Source organism: Rattus rattus, chromosome 6 (genome assembly GCF_011064425.1).
Source record: "Rattus rattus isolate New Zealand chromosome 6, Rrattus_CSIRO_v1, whole genome shotgun sequence".
Taxonomy (NCBI): Eukaryota; Metazoa; Chordata; class Mammalia; order Rodentia; family Muridae; genus Rattus; species Rattus rattus.
Window position 1 is genome coordinate 114,648,939 of NC_046159.1, and position 25,076 is coordinate 114,674,014.

Below are 25,076 nucleotides of genomic sequence, written 5' to 3' on the forward strand. Positions count from 1 at the left end.
CCTGCAGCGTCTCCTGGTTTCCCACTAGAACTAAAAAAGACCTTATTGTTATAACACACCTTGGTTGCATGATACAGAGACATCAGCTTGAACTGAGCAAGATGTTTTTTCTTCCTGGTTAGCTTTTGCAGTCCCAGAAAGTAGTAAGCAGGCAGCTGGGAAGGAAAGGGCATCATAGTCTTACCCAGCTCTGAACTCTGATCTTCAAGACCAACCTTCCGGAAAGATGTGCAACAGGGGCATTACTGCCCGTTAGGAACGGCCAGCTGTTCTCTGAGGCTGACTCCCAGGAGGGGAAATCATTTTTTTTTTTGCCATGAGGTGTGTTTATCAATCATACAAATAATTTTCTATAATATCCCAGGGCAAACCGGTGAAATTTGGCAGTCCGATTAGTTGAGGGGGGGGGGGGTCTCCTTCAGAGACCCACGGGCCGGTGGCATCGGCGTGGAGTGCCCGGGTTCACAGTGCAGCTTGTGGCTCGCGTCCTTCTTGCCGGTGGCTCTTCCTCCACATCACGAGAGGGTCTTGGAGATGAAGGGGTGGGGTGGGGGAAGTCTTCCTAGGCTTTTAGGAGATTTCACTCCTCTTTTCCTGTTCAATGGTCTCTTTGATCGACAGGGTGTTCTTCTGCGTCTCGGTTTTCTTCAGCTTGGCCTTATTGAAGCTGGCGATTTCCCCCATGTCCGTCTTGTCTGCCATTTTCTTACAACTCGTGGATTCTCATTCTGAGCTCGCGCTCCAGGTACTCCCACTCACGTTGCTGCAGCAAGAGACCAGAAATAATCTTTTACTATAAACCTGGTCAAAGACTCAATAGCAGGAGAGATTATAGGTGGAACTGAATAGTGTTGCTTAGCTGTATCAAACATAGTATCAAACTGCCTTCTAAATATATATAGTTTTACCAACAGATACAAATCTGCTTTCCGCCCTAATCAGAGAAGCCTGTCTTTCCTCTTATGCAGTGAGGACTCAGGGATGAACAAGATGCTGAGAATAAGTAATGTTCAGCATAAACAAGACATTTAGACTGCTCCCTCTAATGCTCAAGAAACACTGTGGAAGCAGCCCAGAAAAGATTGTTAGGCCCAGAGGACAGGGAGAAGGGCTGTGAAGTGGAATCTTCCGTACATCACAAACCCAGGATCTGCAGAGGCCTGTACTGAATCTGAGCAAGAATGGGCCTGCTAACAGTCAGGAATAGATGGAGGAGGTCCTCAGGGGTCCCACCCCTCACTGCTGAACCATTGCCACTGATAAATTTATGGACAGAGGGAAGCATTATCTTCAATAGTGTGTCTTCTGATGTAGTTTCAGTACAACAGTCACATGGCTGTCCCTGCTTAAACTGGATGGGTCTCGAAAGGCCTGGTAGGAATGAGGATGATTAATTGGTGTCTTAGTTAGGGTTTTATTGTTGTGAAAAGACACCATGACCAATTCTTATAAAGGAAAATATTTTATTGGTGCCGGCTTACAGGTTCAAAGGTTTAGTCTATTATCATCATTGCTAGAAGTGTGGTAGCATGCGGGCAGACATGGTGCTGGGGAAGGGAATGAGAGTTCTACGTTTTGATGTGGAAGCAACAGAAGGAGACTGCCACATTAGGCTTAGCTTGAGCATATGAGAGCTCAAAACCCAACTCCACAATGATAACACTTCCTCTGACAAGGTCAAACCTACTCCAGCAAGGTCACACCTCCTAACAGTGCCACTCCCTAAGGGCCAAGCATTCAAATACATTAGTCTATAGGGGGCCATTTCTATTCAAACCACCACAATAGGAGAGGAGGAAGATTTAAAGGGGGGAAGGAGTAACTAAAGCACATTATATACAAGTTTGAAATTGTCAAATAACAAACTAACTAAAGAGACCCATTAGGGAAATATACTCAAGACAAAAAAAAAAAAATGCAGACATTTATATAGCTGTCCCCTGAGAGACACAGCCAGAGCATTTCAAATACAGAGACGAATGCTAGCAGCAAAAAAATGAACTGAGAACGGGATTCCAGTTGGAGGAATTAGAGAAAGGATCAAAAGAGCTGAAGGGGCTTGAAACCCCATAAGAACAATTCCAACCAACCAGAGTTCCCAAGGACTAAACCCCTACCCAAAGACTATACACGGACTGACCCATGGCTCCAGCTGCATATGTAGCAGAGGATGGCCTTGTTGGGCACCAATGGGAGGAGAAACCCTTGGCCCTGCCAAGGTTGGAGCATCCCCCAATGTAGGGGAATGTCTGGTGGGGAAAGGAGGTGGTTGGGGAGGGGAACTCCCTTATAGAAGAAGAGGAGAAGGATGGGATAGGGGGCTCATGTCTGGGAAACCAGGAAAGGGAATAACATTTGAAATGTAAATTGTTTAAAAAATCCAATCAAAGAAAAAAAAAAAAAGAAAGAAAGAAAGAAAGAAAAGAAAAGAAAATGGGACAGCCCCCCACACACCAAAAAAAAAAAAAAAAAAAAAAAAAAAAAAAAAACCAAACAAACAGAAAAAAAAATAAAAGGAGCAAGCCAGGAAGCTGCAAGTCTCCATTGGTTTCTGCTTCCAGATCCTGCCTTAAGTTCCTGCCTTGGCTTCCCTTGATGATGGACCCATAAGCTAAAATAAACCCTTTCCTCCCCAGTTTGCTTTTGGTCATGGTCCTAATCACATCAATAGACAAAAGTGTGAATGACCCCTTATTCTTAATTGCATGGGAGTAAGACAGAGGCCTGCTGCTATTTTCCTGTTATAACTAAAATTCACTCTCTCCTGACACTCTAGTTTCCCGAGGTGAACCTGTAGGAAGAGTGTTTACCAGGAAATCTCCCCTGCGCATAACTAAGTCATGCCTGCTGCGTATGGAATCACAGTAAGGCTTTGCCTCTCACTCTGGATAACCATAAGGAGAATTTTTTAAAAAGCAGACATGTGGGGTTGGGGATTTAGCTCAGTGGTAGAGCGCTTGCCTAGCAAGCACAAGGCCCTGGGTTCAGCCCCCAGCTCCGAAAAAAAAAGAAAAGGAAAAAAAAAAAAAAAAGCAGACATGTGAAACTTACCTTACTTCGTAAAGTGTTTTCCTGAAAACCTTACAAAAATGGAAAGGTTCTAAATTGATACCTATGAAAATGTTTTCTGGGCCATTAAGTACTGGATATGCCCGGGAGAACGCTTCTGATTCCTTGTCTTTCATTCCCAAACAGATGACCTGTCTGATTCCTTGAGGCAGCAGCTCGTCCATCTCCTGTTCTAGCAGGCTTTTCATATGAGTGCTGGTGACCTTGGCTAGCTTACAAACTGAGCTGAAACAGTAATTTCTTTTGGTTTCTTGCTCAGTGGAGAGAACACACACACACACACACACACACACACACACACACACACACACACACACGCTCCAGAGATTTGAATAAAGGAAGCTGAAGCTAAGCCCTTGCCACAGACTGGTTGCTCTCAGAATTGTACATACAGAACAGATATGAGCCTGGCCTATTTTGCAATGTGATAGATATGAATGAGGAATAACAATAGAACCATTGGTTACTTTGAATCTGAAATATAACAAGAACATGGTCTCTTCTGGCATTTAAAAAAAGATGTGTAAGTGTTCTATTTTTGTTTTTCTATTTGGGGGTTTTTGTGGGTTCTTGTTTCATTTTGAGACTGAAATTCCTGTAAGCCAATCTGGCCTTGAACTCCATTATGTAGCTAAAGACAACCTTGAATTCCCAGTCATTCTGCCCCTACCTCCCAGATAGTGTGATTACAGGAATGCACTACCATACCCGGCTTTCTGTAAATGCTCCATGAAGTGTTCTCTCCTTCTGTCACCACAGCTGTTCCGTAGCACCTCCAATGTACCAAGAAGGAAGCTCGACTTCAGGAATGCAGACTTTCCTATTCTCACGGTGCTCAAGAGAGAGACACGAGAACCAATAAGAGACAAGTCTTTCAAACCTGTCCACTGCAGAAGTGTGCAAAGGGAAGAAATCTAACCCAGAGAAAGCTTCCTGGAAACAAGGACACCTAAGGCGAGACATTAAGTTTCAGCTGGAGGAAAGGATGAAGAAGGAAGCAGGAGTCAAGTAATGGTGTAGAGACCAAAAAGAAAACTTGTTCAAAGAACTGAAGAGTTTGTGGGAGGAAAGAATGTTGCATGTATGAGGGTGACACGTGTATGAGACAGATCAGGAAAAGATTTGAGGAATGCCAATGAACTTGGATTCATCATGAAAGGCACGGAAGCTGCTGAAGTGTCTGATACAATCTGATTGGCATCTCGGACTGCTCCTCTGACTGTAGAATTGAGTATGATTCGGAGGAAGAGGGACAATCCATTAGTTAACAGCTACAGTATCTCAATACAAGTGTTAGGAATCTCATACAGGTCTCGGTCACCAAGGCTCATAAGCAGCCAGGAAGAAGAGGCAACATGTGTGAGGAGCAGTTACTGAGGTCCAAACAAGGGAGCCCTTGAATACATCATAAGAGCAAGAGCCGGGTTTGTGAGGGAGGGTGCTGTTCACCCTCCATTTACCACACTGCCTGGCAGGCTGGCATGTGTGGCAGGTCTGAGGCAAACGTTTGGTGAATGAATGGATGACTGCGGATTGTTTCCTGAAACACTGACTACTTTTATTAAAGCATAATTGTGTAATGGTGTTTGCTCGAAAGTCTCTGCCTCTACAGTATTGTATGCTGAGTTTCCTGAACCCGATGGTCTCTAGTGTGAATTGTTAATTAGTCATTTGTCACCTTGTCATGACTTATGTTCCTCCTGAGCAGGGTTGCTACACGGCTCTGTGTCATTGCATCCTGCTTACCTCACTCCCTGTGCCTTACCTACATTCCTCTCTCACCCAGAAACCCCTGACTCACTACCCCTACCTTTCTTCCCAGAACAGTCCAGCCTGGTGGCCATCTCGTCTAGTAAGCCCTTTGTGGGTTGTTCTATTTCGTTTGGTTTCATGTAGTAAAGGATGATTTATCGGTCCAAATACACCTCTACGTCAGTGGTTTGCAAGTGTAACAGTGTTTGTTCCATCCCTATATAGCCTGCATCAGCCTCCCAAGGACTGCGTATATTACTAGCAGAGCCTTGTCTCTTCAAAAACTATGTTGGTCATTTTCGAGCTTCTTTCTTAGATGCTCTTGAGGCCCTCAGTCTCAGGACTTAAGGTTGAAGTCCTGAGACTTACTAAATATATTCATATACTTGATGTTGGAGCTGCCAGATAAAATATACAATGTCCAACTAAAATTTGAATGAAGAGAGCAGGTAGGGCTTAATAATCTAGGTGATTATTTGCAAAGGGGCTGTTCTAAACTGTAGCGCAGTCGGATGTCTGCACCTCAAAATGTCTCGTGGTAGATGATTAACTGCAGTGGACACAGGAATCCCTCACCCAACTCTTTTTTTCCAGGAGAACTTGTTGCTCCAGGTGATTGAAGAACCACTGGCAAACAGGTTTCAGTTGCCAGTTCCTTCAGGATTTTTCTGGTTGCAGAGTAAAGGCTATACCTCTCTTGGTAGCAGGCATTAATGACAGCGTCTGTCTTGAGAATGCTTTGAAAGGCCATCGTGTCCCCAGAAATCTCCCTGGAGAGGCCAAAGCTGCTGTTGCACCTGCTTCCTTACTCAAACCTGACTCTGGCCTCCTCCTGCTTCACCTCCCACCTCTGGTCTCCTCCTGCTTCACCTGCTGCCTCTTCCACAGTGTAGATTTTATAGCCACTCTTCTATGATGGCCTAATCATGAAACTCCATCTCAGAATTGACTTTCTAAGGAATACGGCCTGCTGTGTTAACTTTTTGAAATTGAAAACCATGTTGTTAATCATTTTAACTCCCCAAACCATAACATTGTAGTTTGAACATAGAGACAGGTTAACAAAACACTATACTCTTACTTGAGCCCATGGTTCTCCTTAAGGAAAAACCAGACTAAACAAAGATAAGTTTAAAACTGCATGGAGTGTCCTCATTGTGACTGTGTCATAGCAATGTTCTTCTGAAGCATTGCTCTATTGTTATGTTGGATTTATACACTGACATATAATTTAAAATGTCAAAATGATATGGCATATACTTAGAAAGGCTCAAGGAAAAACACTCTATAAAAAGGAAACTCGTAAAAAAGCTTGGAAAGATTATCCAAGTCTTAGAATAGAAATAAGGGTTCCTTTATTTGCTTAGTATCATAACCACAAGGAGCTGCAATATCCCCAGAGAGCTATCACTAAAATAAATCACTTTCCCCTTTGGTGATGGACTAATGTCCCTTTGTAAAACTCAAATTTCATGGAGCATGTTCTCCTTGGCTGACTTAGGTCACATGCTCACACATTTACAGATGAAAGCACCTTCTTTACAAACATTTCTTACCCAGACTACATGCAATAAAGAGTGTGGTTCCTCAAAGGACACCTCAAGTGTTCCTAATAAGATTAGGGTGGAACAGGTACATACTGGTGAATCCTCCTGCCTTACACAAGTTTGTCAGGTGACATGAGCGAAGGACATCCTGAGACTCTGAACAACATTCCAAAATGCTTGCTCCCAGGATGAATCAAGACATCATCATAGTAGCCAGTACCCAGGCGAGGCAACATAAGCTCTACACAGTGTCACATAGTCACCAGTGTGAAAGGAGTGGCCTGTCTTCTTACAACAGGTTTTTAAGACAAACTAAAACACAGAAAACAGAGATACCTAGATTTTTAGCAACCAAGCACGTGCTTAAATTACTGAGTTAGGACTTGTTAGTTTTGATCATGGGAATTTTAATCATAAACATAACACTTGTTTTTATTGCAAGAATACAATATTATATCTCTTATAATTCTATATGATCTAGGTGGATGCCTGAAATAAAATTACCTACTCTAATTTGCTTACTGAATTTACTTATATGCTTAATATTGGAGCTGCCACATAAAATAAACAATATTCAATTAAATTTTAGTTACAGATCAATAGAAAATGATTTTTTTAGTATAAACTCTCCCAAACAATGCAGAGGGCATGATTGATACTGAAGACTATATTGCTGTCTATTTGAAATTCAAATTAGGTATCCTGCTTTCTTCTTCTCAATCTATCACCCCTGTTTTATGATACACACATTGTTGTGTTTTACAAAACAGATAAGGAGAGAAGGAGTATATTTGATAGAAGGGGCAGTATGGTGTGCGGAAAGGGAGTGTCACTGTGGGCCCATACTGAGGCATCCCTTCCCCCTGAGGGTCCAGCCATTCATGCTATAGTATAGTAGAGTTTATTCAGGGCATGGGGAGGGGTGTTGAAAGAAAGGCAGAGAGATGGGGAAAGGGAGAGAGAGAGAGAGAGAGAGAGAGAGAGAGAGAGAGAGAGAGAGAAGAGGAATAGAGAAGTAGAAGCCAGCCATGAGCATGTGGAGAAAGACGGGGGAGGGGAATGGGGAGTGGGGGAGGAGCAGGAGGACAGAGCAAGAACAAGAGAGTTAGAGTGAAGGAGGGGGCAAGCAGCCCCTTTAATAGTGAGTCAGGCACACCTGACTAAATGCCAACACACATGACTCTTTTTGTTGTGTAGCATTCATTGTCCTTACTGCTGCTATGCCCCTGCCCTCGGGAACATCAGCGGAGACCCTGGAGAGGGGAGTGGGATGGATGGGACAAGAGGCTCGAGAAATGGAGACAAGACAGTATTCTGATCAAGTCTCACTTAATCGAGCAAAAAGCACTTGCTTATAAGCAGAAAAATATCACACAACACAAACTGGTAGTCAGGGTAACGATAAACATACGTCACATCAGAAACCAATGGCCTAAGTTTTGATTTCCCAGAAACGTCTTACCTACAATAAGTTTCAATTTCCTGAAATCTCTAACTAACAATAGAGTTAAACTCATTCTTGTGTAGAAGAAAGCTAGCAGAAAGTCTCCAGTATTCATGGCGGGTGGTAACCCCTAAGTATGCTACTTGGAAACAAGGGCCCACGAAGCAGAAAACACCTAGCTCAGGCAAAGAAAGGCATAAGCAGGCCGAGCGGACCCTGCTAGTCATAGTCTTCCTTCCCTTTAGAAAACCCTCTCCATTTATGAAGGTATTCTAAATGTGACCAAATGTTTGAAAGTGCTCATGTCACTGTGTATCAGATTTTGCTGTTAGCATCCTGGCAAACAGAAATAAGGCAGGCAATAGGGGAAAGACACAATACTCTCTGACGATTAACAGAAAAGGAGTATCTCAATGCTTCTGGGAGGTCCATTCACTTTCTACAACTCAACTTGAAAACAAGAGTCTTATTTTGTACTTTTACAGAGGGACATACTCTACAATAGTATTATTAAATTTTCTGGTTCCTTTTCTCCTTACAGCAATTATCTATTGAAATCCACAGTGTTTAAATTGTACCCTGGTGCATTTGCTTCTGTAAGGGATGTAAGTTAATATGGTACAACCATGTAGCCTTCCCAGGATGGAATTCAATGAATAAACAAACTGTGGTTACATAGGGGATCCAGTGGAGAGCACTTCTGTCCATAACCTTTGTAAATGCTTCATCTCTTACTGGGTTTTGAAAGTAGCTGAATAAGGTATAATTAGGGGGGTGCTGTTCATGACAGTCTTAGAATGCTGGTATTCTATATTGGTAATTGAGGACAGATCCATGTGCTTTAGAAATCAAGAGAACAAAAACAGCTATTACTGAAGACATGAAAAAGATATTTTTGTCAACTCAAAGAGTCCTGTGTCATGAGCCTTTCCTATTAAGTATAATATGAACATAATGTCCTCAAGAACAGAACATAAGTTGTTAGAAAGCTGTGTACCATGGACCTTTTCAACTAGGAATTATAGAAAGCATTGGAAAGAAGGAAAATAAGACCCAGTTATTACAAAAGTTATAAGAGGGAAACTCAGCAAGAGACAAGAGAGGGAACCATCAGGAGCTGACCTTGTAAGGCATATCTTTGGAAGGCAATTAAAATAGGTTAAGGAATAGAGACAGCAAATAAAATCTAAGTAACATAAAAGACTTATAGGATGTGTTAGAGTGGATAAGGCTTGAGGTTCCATGTCCTTGTCACAATGTTGCTTATAAAGGAAGCAGAAAGAATGCATTGTTTGTTACTTTTAGGTAGAAAATAGATCATTCATAGTCTTGATTTAAATAAGTGTGCTTATCAAAGGGAAGGCCTGTACTCCTGGAGTTACAAAATGGTTGAAGAAATGTTGACTATAGAAGGGCCCTTCACAAAAGCAGTTGCTCTTTGATTCCAATCTGATAAGTGAACTATCTAAATATATATATTTTCTCTTACTAAACAAGCATTCTGTTGTTTTCATTTTGAATGGATAAGTTATTTATAGCAGACATTATTTCTGAGAAATTTCTGTAAATTGAGGAGGGAATTACAGACCACAATCACAGCAATCTGTAATTAATCAGATACTATGATGTTTTGCATATGTTTGGCCCAGGGAGTGTCACTATTTGAATGTGTGGCCTTGTTGGAAAAAGTGTGTCACTATGGGGGTAGGCTTGGAGACCCTCTTCCTAGCTGACTGGGGATGCTCTGTCTGTTCCTGGATGAAGATGTAGAACTCATCTCCTCCTGCACCATGCCTGCCTGGATGTTGTGATGCCACAAGGCTCCTGCCTTGATAATAGACTGAATCTCTGAACCTGTAAGCCAGCCCCAATTAAATGTTGTCCATTTATAAAACTTACATTGGTCATGGTGACTGTTCACAGCAATAAGACCCTAACTAAGACAGAAGTTGGTACCAGGAGAGGGGTAAGAGCCTACCCAGCTAAGTTAGCTCCAGGCAACTTAGTACAAACCTTTAATCCTAGGAGGCAAAGACAAGCAGATCTCTGAGTTCAAGGCCAGCCTAGAACAGAGTAAGTTCTAGGCGAAGAAAAACTTAAATCCAGGTGTGATGGTATACACCTCTAATCCCAGGAGACAGACATACAGATCTCTAAATTCAAGGTCGATCTACAGAGCAAGATCCAGGACAGCCAAGCTTGGGCAGTGTAGGAGTTAGAAAGAGGAAGCTAGTGATAATGTAGTAGAACAAGTGGGCCATGTTCCAGTTCCTGCCAGCAGCAGAACTCAGCAGCTTCATCCATGTGTCCCTGGCTTTATATTCAAGAGGAGAAGGAGACTACTGGGACAATTGATGCTGGTTAGCTGGAGCTAAGAAAGGGATCAGCATCACTGAGGTAAAAATCTTCTGGTTTTTTGAGAGCTGTGTTCCAGAGATGCCAAGGTTGTACCTCGTGCTGTGGCTGGACTTGGTAATGTGAAGTCACCCAGGTGGTACTGGTTTTGAAGGTATGAAGGGGTCATGAAGAGCAGCTGAGGCTGGGCACTGTGAGAAGCCACGGAAGGCCATTGGTGAAGGTGCACCCTCAGTTGCAACTGAAGGGGTCATGCAAAGGAGTTGAGGCTTGGCACCATGAAGAGAGCCTGTGAGAGGCTACTGGTAAAGCCTAGTTGCAACGGAAGACCCCAATGTATTGGAGATGCCAGTACCAGGGGATGATCACCAAGAACAGCTGAGGCAGTGGAGTGGATCAAGCTGAGTGCAACAGAGGAAACCTGAGTGCAGAGATGGAAAAGTGAAGCCAGCCCTTTGTGGATCCAAGACATTGAAACAAGTTGTAACATCGAAGCTGCCTTGGAGACCCAAAGATGTTAAAGATGACAGAGCCACAGGCTACCTGCTGAGGAAAGCTGCTAACAGGGAGCAGAACCAACTCAGGAGAAAGAAGTTTGTTGTGGTCAACAAAGATGAAAAAGGAGTTGAAGCTCTGAAGACTGCTTTGACATCAGACATGGAGAAGGCAGAGCTTGAAGTTTGCCCAGCTGGTCGCCTGTCTTAATTCAGGGATTACAGTTAAGTGATTGGATGGATCTTGGAAGAGACTTGAACTTTGGACTTTTAACATTGTTGATACTGCTATAGACTATGGGGACTTTGGGAGTTGGACTAAATGTGCACTTTTATTATGCTATGTTTATGTATGACCTCCATGGACTTATGTGTTTAAACAAGACTTTGGAGGCCAGGGAGTGGAATGTGTTGTTTACATATGCTTGGCCCAGGGAGTGGCACTATTAGAAGGTGTGGCCTTGTTGGAAGAAATGTGTCACTGTGGGGGTGGGCTTGGAGACCCTCCTCCTAGCTGCCTCAGGATGCTCAGGCTGTTCCTGAATTCCTTCAGTTGAAGATGTAGAACTCAGTTCCTCCGGCACCATGCCTGCCTGGATGTTGCGATGCTGCCATGCTCCTGCCTTGATGATAATGGACTGAACCTCTGAACCGGTAAGCCCTTTATAAAACTTACATTGGTCATGGTGTCTGTTCACAGCAATAGAATCCTAACTAAGACAAATACCCTCTACTGATGTGGATGAAGACTAAAAACAGGGGTTCTAGTTAAGCATTTAACAATGCTTGAATGGGGGTATAAGTGTAACTGCACCCCAGTTCCCAAATAATAGCCTGTTATTTATTTAAATGCCTAGACCATAAGCTAGGCTTGCTCCCCAACTAGTTTTTAACTCATTTAACCCATTTAAACTATTCTCTACCTACCACATGACTGGTTAGTTATCTCTCCTCAGTTTCATTTATCTCACTTTCTCCAAGTCTGGGGCAAATCTCCCACCTCTCATCTCCTAGAGTTCCAATTTTTCTACCAGAACTTCTGTCTTCTATTTTTGCTGACAGGCCATCAGATTTTTATTGACAGGTGATGTTTCTGTATTGTATTGTATTGTATTGTATTGTATTGTATTGTATTGTATTGTGTTATATTGTATTGTATTGTGTTATATTATATTCAAGAGATTATCTTTACACATAAGAATAAATGAAAAGCTGTATTTGCAAAAAGCTTATAAGTAAGCTTTGGCATGATGTGGTAGCTAGCAATTAAAGGATAGGGATGGGGTGAGGATATGAAGACAGCATAATTTTAAACCTAATTAAAGGGCTTGGTGGAATTTGTTATTCAATAAGACAGAACATACTTGAAAGGGAAGATTTGGAATAAAGTCTATTAGTTCATATTTTTTCTATGAGGACATTAAAGAACCTATCAGGTTGTGGCTGCTGCTCTGGTCCTCAGGAAAGATATCTGGAGTGAGATCTGGGAATCAAGCTGTTAATAATTAATAATAAAGGTATAGGTTCTGCTGTCAACAGACCATACTTGAATCAGCTCTCTCACTGACACTGTGCAGGTTATTGTGAAATGTTACTAATAAAGCCTATAGAACACCATGGAAGAATAAATTCAGTGAGAGTGTAGCTAAGGCATTCAATGTAGGGTCTGGTAGATGGTACATATTTAGTAGTAATTGCTTATATTGTTTGTCAAGTAGAATGAACAAAATGACCTCTCACTAAATACTGTGTTTGGCTTTCTTATAGTCAAAGCCAAATAAAAGAGCAAGATGATAGAACTATATGGTTATCAATATTTAAGATGTAAAGCCACAGAGAAGACTGTGAGTTAACATTTAACTATCAGTGACAGACAACATTATTGATAAATACAAGACAGCATGCAAAGAAAAGGTTATATTCTCAATACCACATAACTGAAGTCTCAAAGAGTTTTAATGATCTAATAGTCATCATTAATGTTCTTAGTTAAAAGACTATTGGTGGCAGAAGTGAGACTTCATTGCTTAAAGAAAAAAATGGAAAACTGAAAGTGGTAGATTAGTCTTTAGAAATTGGCTATGTATAGAAAAATACAGGTAATAAGTAATCAAGATAGTTCATTTAATTATCTAAATTCCTTGATTATTTTAAGGAAAGCAATTTTATTTAATGTGATAGGTATTTGAATGACATTTATATAATACATTTACCACAAAAAAAATCAATGAATTTTTTAATGACATCAGGTAATGGAGGAAAGCCTGGATCTGTGGACAGAGCAAGATACAGAGAAATCTGGATTTAACAAAACAGAAGGTTTGAAGAAATTCGGTGTTTGTCCCAGTATGCCTGGAGAAGGCAGACCAGCTGGGGGCTGAAGTTTCTTTTATTCACTTGAAGAATTACAAGGGATCTCAAAGAATTATGGAGTTCTATCCTGGCAATGTTCTATTTAAAGCATGATATAGAAGATAAAATATGCCTGAGAACTGACTGAATTAGGGTTCTCTAGAGGAACAAAACTTTTAGAATTATGTATATTCTTGTCTCTATATAATATATCATATTATATATTTACATTATATACAATAGCACACATATACACAAACACACACATACACACATACACACAAACATATATATATATATGGGAGGGGGAGGGAAAGAGAAAGGAGGGATGAATTTATTAGAATGGTTTACAGGCTGTCGTCTAGCTAGTCCAACAATGGCTGTCTACCAATAGAAAGTCTAAAATACAGAAGTTGTTCAGTCCCTGAGGACTGGGTGTCTGAGCTTGTCTTCAGTAGACACTGGAATCCTGAAGAAGTAGGCTCTAATGCCAGTGAAGGAATGGACTTGCCAGTGAAAGGAAGCAGTCAGAGTAAGCAAACTTCCTTCCCTCATGTCTTTTATCTAACTGCCTCCATAAGGTGTGGCCCAGATTCCCAACCTCAAAAGATCTGTAATTAAAGGCCTGTCTTCCCACCTTCAAATATATGAATTAAAATAGGTCTTCCCACTTCAAATGACTTAGTTAGGAAAGCATTCCTCAAGGGTATGTCCAGCCACTTGAGTATTAGTTAATTCCAGACGCAGTCAAATTGACAATCATGGAGTAAGCTACCACACTGCCACACTGACTATAAGTCAGCCCACCACTGGAAAAAAAAACAAACAGAAATAGTGATATATGCAGTATATGCATGTATGTAGATATATTTCAGAGACCATAAAAAAATACAGATGAAAACTGACCCAAGCTAACTAGAGAAAAGGGGAATTTATCGGAAGGAAGGTTACTGTAAGACTCACGGGTCAGCTCATTTTGGTGCAGAGGTCATCTCTATTAGAGCATCTTTCATCTCGGCATCATCCTAGTTCAGTGCTAAAATAACATAACGATGAAACTAATTGTTAGGAAGGAAGTGGTAAACGTATTAGGCTCTTAGTCATATAGACGATTTCATAGGGAATATACTATAAATAGCAATAGATAGAGGACTCAGGTACCCCTCAACATTTCTAGAGGGCCAGTGCTTTGAAATACATAAAAATAGGTATAGCCCCTCTTTGGGTAGGTATGGCAATAGGTTGTTGTGCTTCAACCTGTTTATCCAATGATCACAAAACTGATATTTAAGAGTAGAGGCCACAGCAGAATAAGGCCATGCATTAAAGCGGTCTGTCGATATCCCAGAAGACATGGTAAATCTACAGTGCTTGAACAGTAGCATGGGCTTGGCCTAAAACCGAAAACTGTCAAAGTATGTCTTATGGTTTCATTGCTTTGAAGAGACAACCATGACCATTGTAATGTTTATAAAGGAAAACATTTAATTAGAGTGACTTACAGTTTCAGAGGTTTAGTCCATTGTTGTCATGACAGGGAGCATGGCAGCATGCAGGCTGACATGGTGCTGGAAATAGAGCTGGTAGTTCTACAGCTTGATATACCCAGCAAGGACAGTCTGTGTACCACACTGGGCATAGTTTGAGTATAGGAGAACTCAAAGCCCATCCTCCAACAATGCCACACCTCCTAATAATGCCCAAACACATGAGTCTATGAGGGCCATTCCTATCCAAACTACCACAGAGCAATATTCTTCTTGTATCTGTCAAACATTATAATGTGTATCTGTATCCGTCCTATAATTACATAAGAATTGGGTCAACATGTCCAGGCAGTTCTGCTGCTATGTTTGCTGTTCTTGCCATCCCAATAGAGCATAGAGATACAAAATCATTTCATTATAGGAGTAACTCCTTAGAAACTGGTTAATATTCAACACGTGTCTTCCTCACTATCTTAGAGAACGAATGAGATGTGAAAAGTGAGTGTAATTTAACTATTTAACTGTAATAAAATTCTTTGTGACATTAACTTACCTGTGTGTCTGTGTGTGGGTTCATGTGTGCCAAGGCCTACAACCAGAGGTCAAAGAACAACTTGCAGGAGCTGATTCTCTCCATCTGCCAGGTGGGTCCCAGTGACAGAACTCAGGTTGTCAGGCTTCGTGGAAAGTGCCTTTATCCACTGAGCCATCTTGCTGGCCCATAATTTAACTTTTTAAACTGTTCGTAAAACATTTTCTTGGTAATGATCCTTTTACTTGTGTGTAATAAAAAAAAAGCCTCTGGGAAAGACGAAAACAAAGGAGGGGGAATTTATGTAAGCTGTGTAGTATTTACATAGTTTTTCTCATAATCAGAAGGAGAAAGTGAAAGCAGGACTCCTGAAAACCCAGAGCCTGGAACTGTACAGCTTAGGGGACTGCTGGCTGCTCTTCCTTGACTTTCCATTCCTCTCTGTTTCTCCCTATAAATTTATTCCATTTTGCTCTATGGGTTAGAAACTACTTTATCATTTGCTCTTGTGTACAGAAAATAGAGCATATCGCTCAAGTTTTCATATCGTAACCTACTGCAATTAGTATCCGGCAACATAACATATATAGTGCGTGTGATTCCCAGGTCTAGCGAGACAAAATTGATTGACCCAAGTAGGGTTGGATGTACAGCCTCCTTCAGTATCCTGTGACCTGAGGGTGAGGCCACAAACTATAATGGTGGTTACTACTGTTAAGTATTCACTACATGAAATTCACAAGGAGCATCACATATGATATCATTTGTTATAAACAAATGATCTCAAAAGTTAGCTAAACAGAAACTCTTAAGAGGCTCAAGGAAATGAAGGAGATAGGACACATGCTACTCTCTCTGAATGACACTTAGGTCTAGGAACTCAGAACCCAAACTGTAGCCTCCCACTTCTTTCTTTAGCAATTATTGCCGTACCTGCCCTTGGCAGCTATTCCCGTTGAAACAGCTTCTGCCCTTCCTCTGCTCTGATGTGAACTGTAGAGAGCTGATTCTACAGAGCACATTTCCCAGTTTGTACTCGAGGCACGGTCAGTTGGGTTAAGCCCAGGAGAGGATCTAGCAGGACTCTGGAGGAGAAGAGAAAGAAAGAAGCTGGGAAACATTTCTGTCTTCTTGCCTGAGGTGCATTTACTTCTGTATGAGTCTACTGTATGGACCAGTAAGTTTGTACCTTCTATTCAGTCACTCCAAGTCTTCCTCCAGCTTCAGCATTGCAGTGACTTTCTCCTGATGCTGATCTCTGCTTTCTTCACAGTCTTTACTACAAAGTCTATCACCTTTGAAAATAAAGTTCTGGACTAAATCAATTCTTTTCCACCACATAAAATAGTCTGTAACTTTCCAATTGCAACCTGATCACTCTCACTACAAATGACTTCCCTTTTCTTTTTTCATGTCCAAGTTTCTCTGAGGCAGTAACTGGAGTTTTTAGGACAAAAGCTTAGGCTCCAGAAGTCCCACCAAAACTAGGCTAGGCTACTTGTCCCCAGTATGACAATCTAATGTGATGCATGATATAATGCAGAAAAGGGAGAGTTATCCAACTCGACCACTCTGGGAAGAGGAAAACATCCAAGTCCACTTTCAAGGTACTTTAAGAATTGTGTGGAAGGAATACATGATTGAGCAGTCCAGGCTAAGGTGTGGTCTGGCTGATCTTGTTGAAATTCTGGTTCAACAGGTGATCTGCCAGTCCTTATCAGTATCGGGCCCCAAGGGCATCATCAATCTGGTTCCTTCAAGATGACCCCACAGTATAGCCTCACCTTTGTAAGTAATTATCTCATTTAAAAGGTGGTCTGTTTTACAGAGTTGTGTTTGGATCTCAAGGTGACTCAAAAGGAAAGCTTACAGACAGCAGCCTAGCTCTTTGTTTGCAGCCCAAGTAAAGGAAATAGAGTTTTCACTCTGCTTTCAGTTGTACTGTGAGCCCACAGAAGGAGTCAATGTTCTTTTAGCAAACTCGGCTTCTTTCAAAACCTCGGATGTTAGAGAGCTAGGGCTGAAGGCAAGAGTATAAACCTAGATAGAAGCTTTGTGAACTCCATAGACCGTGTTCTACTTATCACTGGGAGCAAGCAACATCAGTTTCCAGTAACTATTGGTCTGAGGAACTCATGTTTTGATTTAGTGAAAGGACGCTGTCTATTCGGGTCTTCTTTTTCACTAAGCACATGTGTATGCTGCCATCCTTGCATGACTGAGCCACAGTTGACTGAACCCCTTCTTATTGCCTCAGGCTTCTGGATGTCACTATGCTACACAAAGTCTTTATGGGGACTAATAAAATTTACCCACTCCTGCCAGAGTTACTATGAGAGTCCACACTTTGGCTGGCATAGTTGAACATATATTCTGTCCCTATAAATTGTTCACCTTGCGTAGATTGTAACCTATTTGACAAAGTTCTGAGTGTTTCCTGCTTATCGCATGGCTGTTTCGGCCTTCCTGGCTAATAGGAGCCACCACCCAAGCTGATCCTCCCCCATACTGACCTTCTTGTCACAAGATAATTCTTCTGCTGAATGATTCATGCCAGAGCTACAAGAACGTATCCACGACCACATTGCCATTTGTGTTGGTTTTCTCTTCACTATCCACTGTCTTTAATTTCCTCCCTTGTGTTTTCTGAAGAATATTTACTCAATAAACATGTGTGCCTGAATCCCCGTCTCAGAGTTTGCCTCTAAAACAGTTGTTCTCAACCTGTAGGTTGCAAGCCTTTTGGTCAAACAGCCTTTTCACATGGGTCACCTAAGACCATCAGAAAACACAGATACTTAAATTAAGATCTCATAACAGTAGTAAAATTGCAGTTAGGAAGTAGTAGCAGAAATAATTTTGTGGTGGGAGTCACCACAATATGAGGTTGTAGCATTAGAAAGGTTGAGAACCACTGGTCCTAGGAACCTGACCTAAGTGTTAAATTTGATTCCTTTTGAAATTCTAGCAAAGGACAAAGAGAAAGGAAATATCAACTCATCAGTTACTCTTGGTAATCTAGGATTAAGATTCAGAGGTCTAATCCTAATATTGTAAGTTTGTGACTAGTGATAGGAACTGTGAGTTATCAGAAGGAGATAGGAGATAAAAATAGGAAAAAAATTTAGTTTTCTTTTTTTCTTTCCTTTCTTTCTCTTTGGAAATTAGTTTTCAAACTTGTTCTGTTCTCTGTTGGGCCTCCAGGTTCAAGGTAGTCGTGTGTTCATAGTACAAAGGTAATGGCGCAACATCTTTTATGTGGGAGGCTTTTAGATTTTGGTTACTGAGCACCAGCCAGGCAATGTAGCAGGTTACTATTTCATAGCAACTTTATGTCCCACAACAATCTCCCGAGATACATTTACATCCATGGTACTAATGGGCAAAGTCAAGTACAATGAAGTTTAGTAACGTGACCACTACAAAACCAATTTTCAAACCAGATCTGACTATACTGTCATTTGTTTCTCTATATTATGCTGGGCTTTTTTTTTAAAGAAAAATTTAAACATATGTAATCAGCAGCTTTTGTTATATAACAAACCAAATATATCCACATATTCCTACCCACTATTCTGTCTTTTCTGTTTTTAGGCACAGGTAAATGAGGAGTTTGGACTGCATAATTGCTAAGGTCCCTGCCCACTGTAATGCATTGTTTTTAAATAAAGATATCAAGTCAAGTGAGTTCCGAACAAGAATAAGGAAACTCCTCTAACATGATCACTGACTCTGGCTAAATCATGTTACTGCTGAATGTTTTTTATGTGTTTCATGTAGTCTTTTACTACCCTGCCTTAGTTTCAGGAATGGGCCTTGTCACCAGCCCTAGCCCAGTTTCCCTTGAATCCACGGATAAAAGACACACACATGTGCATGCACACGCACACAAACACACAGACACACAGACACACATACACACAGACACACACACACACACACACACACACACACACACACACACACACACACACACAGTTGTTCCTTTTCAACTTGCCCTTTTTTTCAATTGTTCTTTTTCAGTTGCTGGGTGCTACTATCTCCTGCCTGGAAAACCTTGCCCTCAACAATATTCTTATCTCTGTTCCTCTCATCTGCCCTAAACCTTAGAGGCTCTAACCACCTGCCTGTAGGAGTGGCCTGTGTTGTGCTTCTCCCGAGACCTCACATGGCTGCTTGGTTCTCTCTCCAAAGCAGGGGGAACTCTCCTCTCCACCATTGCATCTGTCTGTTTTTCCTCCAGTGACCCAGAAGTCCTGCCTATTCCTTCCACCCAGTAATTGGCCCATGGCTTCCTTGATGACAGATCAAGAACCAATTGGAGAACAGGACCTTAGCAGCAGAACCACCCCTACATTTATTTATTAAAACAACCACAAAAAAATAATAATAATGTTAAATTCTAGCCACAGCAATTGGCTCATCATCACTATTTAGTAATAACATGTAAGGAGGAATGCAAGATGTCATCAGGAAGACACAACTGGAAATCAGGTATTATTTGTGTTTGCTACTCTATCTTACTGCTCTCTCTGCAAAAGAGACCTCTTCCTAAGTCAGTCAGCCTCTGAAGCTCCATCTGTTTGCAATTAAATTAACTTGCTGTTCAGTCCCTTTTGAATATCCTTCCTTTCCCTTGGGAATTTCTGACATAAGAAACTGGAGATCCCTAATGTTAAGATGTAAATCTCCAGCTCTCTTGTAGTTAGGGCACAGGTCTGCACAAAAACTAAAACTAAATATACTTGACACACTTAATCAAGAGTTTCATGAAATCTTAGTCACCTAATACCTATTCATTCCTGCTCTGAAGTAATTAAGTGGAGGGCATTTAAATTTAGTAGACCGTAATTTTTACTACCCCATGCAACAGTAGAGAAAGGCTTAAAGTACAATTTTATACATTAAGTTCATACTGCCAAAAATACTATTTGTAATTGCAAGTGTTACAGCTCTGAGGGGAAAGGTATCCTGGCAGTCAGCAGCCAAGGAATTCCACAAAGTCACATGGCACAAGAAACCTCACACAAGAGATTTACTGAGAAAAACACAAGAGAGCGGCTGCCTCTGCTCAGGGGAGAAACAGCAGAGAACTGGAAGGAAGAGTTTATGTAGGGTCTCCAGCAGGCAGAACTTTCTAGGGTAGCCTGGGATTGGTGGGATTTTGTGGCCTGATCTTGAGGGGAGCTCAGGGACTGGTGGGATTCTGTACCCTGACTTTAAGCTTTTCACTCTGTAGGGTGGAGCTTGGGTGTTTTGTTCTGTAGGTAAAGTCTGGAAGTTGGAGGTCTTCAGGGATGGGGCCAACACTTGACACTCTCTCTCTCTCTCTCTCTCTCTCTCTCTCTCTCTCTCTCTCTCTCTCTCTCTCTCGGGGCTTACAGTAATCATAAAAAGCAATATTATCTATATTTTTCCATGCATTGTTCTTATCCAGTATGTTTCAAAATGTTGGCTATTTTCTAAAGGCAAAATGGTAATGTTGGTTTTAGCAATAAAATCTTGAGGTGAAAATAATCCTAGTGGTCATAAATTCATTCATTTCAAAATTATTAAATAGAATCACATAGTGAGTGTCTCAGGAATTTTATTAAGACTGTGGGGCTAGTTACTATCTGAACTTAGAACAATGAGTTCCTGTTCATTTTAGCAGCTGTTTTGCCAGATGTTAATAAAGAAGATATTCAGCATATAGATTCTACCCTTTCTTAAGTCTTGAACCAGACAAGAATCCCAGTTATTTATCATGAAGACCCATCCCACAAAAGTATGTGATTCAGACATGGCCAGTGTATAGCTATATGTTTTACATGCTTGGGTGGTATATTCAAGTCCCTGAAGTATCCTCTTCCAGGATACCATCAAAAATCTCCAAGAACCTTGCAGTTCATAGGTTAGTGAGTCCTTTATGAGAGTTACTAACTCAGGTCCAGTTTGCGCATATGCATTTGAATGTCTAGATGATGCTTATGGTTCTAGAACTATCTTATTTCAAAGCTACTCATCCATCTTCCCCCAGGCCCTGTTTTCTCTTTTCATTTTGTTTAATTTACTCATTTTCAATACTTTTGGGATTCCTATCTCCAATTTCTAATATTAGTGGTGTAGTTTCTATCTGCAAAAAGTGGATGAATTCAGGAAGTCTGAAGTTTGACCACCAAACATCCCAGACAGAAAACAGAAAAATAACATTTTTTTTTTTAGTTCTAAATGATGTGGGTTTTAGATAAAAGGAACCTATTTGATGCCTAATAAAATGAATTCCATGGCAAGGCTAAATACATTAATGGGTAAAAGTTACATACAAATATGCCTGAAACATTTCAGTCACTGTAACAAAATACCCGAAAAGGGTTATTTTGGTAAATGGCTTGGGAGTTGCTGTCCACAGTCATTTGGCCCAGTTGCTATGGACCTGAATTGTATAGCACACTGAAGCAGGGCCATATTACAAACAATGCTGCTCATCTTTTGGTGACAGGAGAAAGTGGAAGATCCCTTCTAGTAATCCTCCTAGTAATCCTTCTAATGCGATACAAGGAAAAAACAATACAGATATTGTAAGACACAAGAAACACAGAAAGGAAGTGAAGGAATTCCAGCCAGTAAGAAAGAATACAAACAGCAGCCAGGCAACCACAGTTAAGATTATTATGGGATGCTGGGGGACAAATAGAGTCCAGATAACAGTATTGAGAAATAATTTAGAAACGGACTTTCACAGCTTTTAAAAAATATAGAAATGTAAAAAGAAAATGTGAAGATATGCTTGGGCGAACAGCAAAATTTATTACAACATAATCACTGCAGGGCTTGACGTTTTTAGAAAATAATGTTATTCTCTGTGTTGATGCTTACACACAACTTCTAGCAAAACTCTAGTGGAAGAAAATAAATGGTGAAATGGTAGTGTCTGGGAGGTAAACCCTCATCCTTTTTTAATAGGAAGCTCACAGATAATTCTTTACATTGATTAATCGATTCACATCATGCTGAAATACTCTTAAGAAATGCATCTATAAATGCCAGCTGTATCACGAAGTTCAAAGCAGATGTCTCTGAGGACCATGGCTGGGAATTAGGAAGGAAGCACAGGTTTTCTTTCCGGCTTTGTGGAAATATGTAAAATCTCAATTTATTGGCATTTACTTTTTATGAAAATAGAAATTGACTTTTTCAAAGGTCTTCAGTGTTATTTGTCTCTCCCCATATCATCATACTCTCTTCTCTACCCTCCTTCAGATCCCTTACCCCAAAATAACACTTCCTATTCATTATTCCCTTTTAACCCTTCATACAAGAGTGTTCTATCTCCTCTCTGAATCCTTTCTCTGTGGTGGTTTCTTTCATGACCTCTATTGTAATTCATATGAAACACACAGTATCTGTGGTAAAGAGTCAAAGTTAGCACCCAGAGAAGAGAGAAAATGTGATATATGTCTATCTGTGTCTGGGCTACCTCAGAATGATTGTTTTCATCTTCATCTATTTGCCTGCTTATTTAATGACTTCATTTTTTAATAGCTGAATCACATCTCATTGTGTAAATGTATATGTTTTTATTAGCCATTCATCAGTTGATAGGCATCTAGGCTCTTCCATTTCCTGGATACTGTGAATAGAGAAGCAATGAATACGAATGAGCAGGTATCACTATCCATGAGTTGTATGGCTGGGTCATGATGCTCATTCAGTGTTAGCTTTTCGAAGAACTTCCACGTTGATTCCCATAGTGGCTGCACAAGCTTACACTCCCACCAGTAGTGAGTAAGTGTTCTCCTTCCCCTACATCCATGACAGTATTTACTGTTTTGTTTTGTTTTTATTAGTCATTCTGACCAGGATGAGATGAAATCTCAAAGTAGTTTTAATTTGCCCTGATGGCTAAGGATGTTGATCATTAAAAAAAAAAAAAAAAGGTAAAGTTTTTCAGTCACTTCTCCATCTTTTAAGAACACTTTAATTGTGCCTCATTTTTTAAAATGGGTTTATATATTCCAGATACTAATCTCTGTTAGATGTACAGTTGGTAAAGCATTTTTTCCATTTTGTATGCTGTCTCTTTACTTGAATGATGGCATACAGAAAGCTTTTAGTTTCATGAGGCCATTTATTATTGATTTTAATGCCTATGACAACAGGTTCCTATTTAGAACATAATTCCTATGTCAATGAGTTCAAATGTTTCTCTACATTTTTTTCCTTTATTAGAGTTAGATATAAAAATCTTATGTTAAGGTCTACTGGAATTGAGTTTTGTGCACAGAGGTGCAGATCAAGTTTCATTTTTCTACATGTACTTTTCAAGTTTAACCAGCACAATTTGTGAAGATGTGTATTCACATTTCTCCATTGTGTATTGTTGGCTTCTTTGTCAAAAATCAGGTGACTTGTAGGAGTGTGGATGTAGGCCTTCAATTCTCTTTCACTAATCAATGAGTCTGTTTTTATGCCAGCACCATGATGTATTACTTGAAATCCTTGAGGGTATGTGGTGGTTTGAATATGCTTGGCCCATGCTGTGGCACTACTAGGTATGGCCTTGTTGGAGGAAGTGTGTCACTTTGGGGCTGGCCTTGGAGACCCTCCTCCTAGCTGTATGTGAGACAATCTTCACCTGGCTGCCTTCTGATCAAGATGTAGAACTGTCAGCTCCTTCCCCAGAACCATGACTGCCTGGATGCTGTCATGCTCCCACCTTGATAATAATAGACTGACCCTCTCAACTTGTAAGACAGCCCCAATTAACTGTTGTCCTTTCTAAGAGTTGCCTTGACTGTGGTGTCTCTTCATAGCATTGAAACCTTAAGACAGAGTGGTACCTCTAGCCCTTGCACTGTTGTTTAGCATTGCCTTGGCTATCCCAAGTCTTCTGTATTTCTGTGTGAAATTTATGATTACTTCTTCAATTTCTGTAAAGAACTGTATTGAAATTTTGTTGGGGATAATGTTAAATCTGTAGATTGCTTTTTGGTTTCATAGTATATATTCTGTCAACACATGAGAAGGGAAGCTCTTTTCATTTCCTGGTATCATCAGTATCTTCTTCACTTTATTTTTCAGAACAAGTCTTTCACTGCCTTTGTTAGATTTATTTCAAGATATGTTTTTTTGAGGCTATTGTGAAGGGTACTGTCTGAGGTAGTGTTCTGTTGCTGTGAAGAGATACCATGACTAAGACAACTCTGTTAAAATAAAGCATTTAGTTGGGGCTTGTTTACACTTTCAGGACTTAGTCCATTATCATCATAGCAGGGAGGATGGAGGCAAGCAGACATGTGGCTGGAGAAGCAGCTGAGAGTTCTACAGACAGCTCTACAGGCAGCAGGAAGAGGCAACATCAGGCCTTCTCCCAGTGACACACTTCATCCATAGAAACCATAGCTACTTGAACAAGGCCACACCTCCTAATTCTTCTCAAGAAGTACCGCTCCCTAATGACTAGGTATCCAAATATATGAACATATAGGGGCCATTCTTATTCAAACAACCATACCCTATAACAGTAATGATGTCCCTTCTAGATACCAGATGTTAACAAAAAGTGCCAGGAAACCAGTTACTTTTTCTGAAGTTGTTGGCCATTGTGATCCTATAAACAACCAAACATCACAGGCTATTGACATTGTTCTTTGTTATGCCCTAGAGCTATGAGCCTATTGCTTAAGACACCATATATTTGAGTCATAAAACATGGAGTGATCAGGTTGGTACTGACCTGACTCATTACTACTGGTTAGCTTTCATAGTTCTATGCATACTAGTGCAGGAGAAAAATAATCATCAATACTATCCAGGTGACTCCTGTGAGCCATAGTGACTGGTTTGGCAAGACCCTCCATTAGTGTAATAAGGGAACCAAATCATGGGAGAATTCACTTTGTGACTAGATTTAAAGTCCACTCCATGAGATGAATCCCATACCTGATACCTTCTTCACTGGATCAAGAACCTATAGCTACTACACAAGCCATAGGCATGAGGGGTAAATCTTCAATTGTTGTTTTGCTAAATAGATATAGTATTGGACAATTCCTAATGGCT

The 25,076-nt window shown here is 40.7% G+C and overlaps 1 protein-coding gene across 1 annotated transcript; it reads right to left on the minus strand.

Annotated features, from left to right (window-relative positions):
• Window positions 1-335: 335 nt before the first annotated feature.
• On the minus strand, window positions 336-14,644 carry LOC116902926 (thymosin beta-10-like). The gene is made up of 2 exons (XM_032905250.1): window positions 14,516-14,644; window positions 336-763 (listed from the first exon to the last, which is right to left on the minus strand). The coding sequence occupies exon 2, from the start codon at window positions 700-702 to the stop codon at window positions 571-573; it is 132 nt and encodes a 43-aa protein (XP_032761141.1). The 5' UTR covers window positions 703-763; window positions 14,516-14,644; the 3' UTR covers window positions 336-570.
• Between the last annotated feature and the right edge of the window lie 10,432 nt (window positions 14,645-25,076).

Excerpts from the sequence above, each read along its gene's own strand:
- LOC116902926 (XM_032905250.1), bottom strand. The coding sequence starts at position 702 with ATGGCAGACAAGACGGACATGGGGGAAATCGCCAGCTTCAATAAGGCC.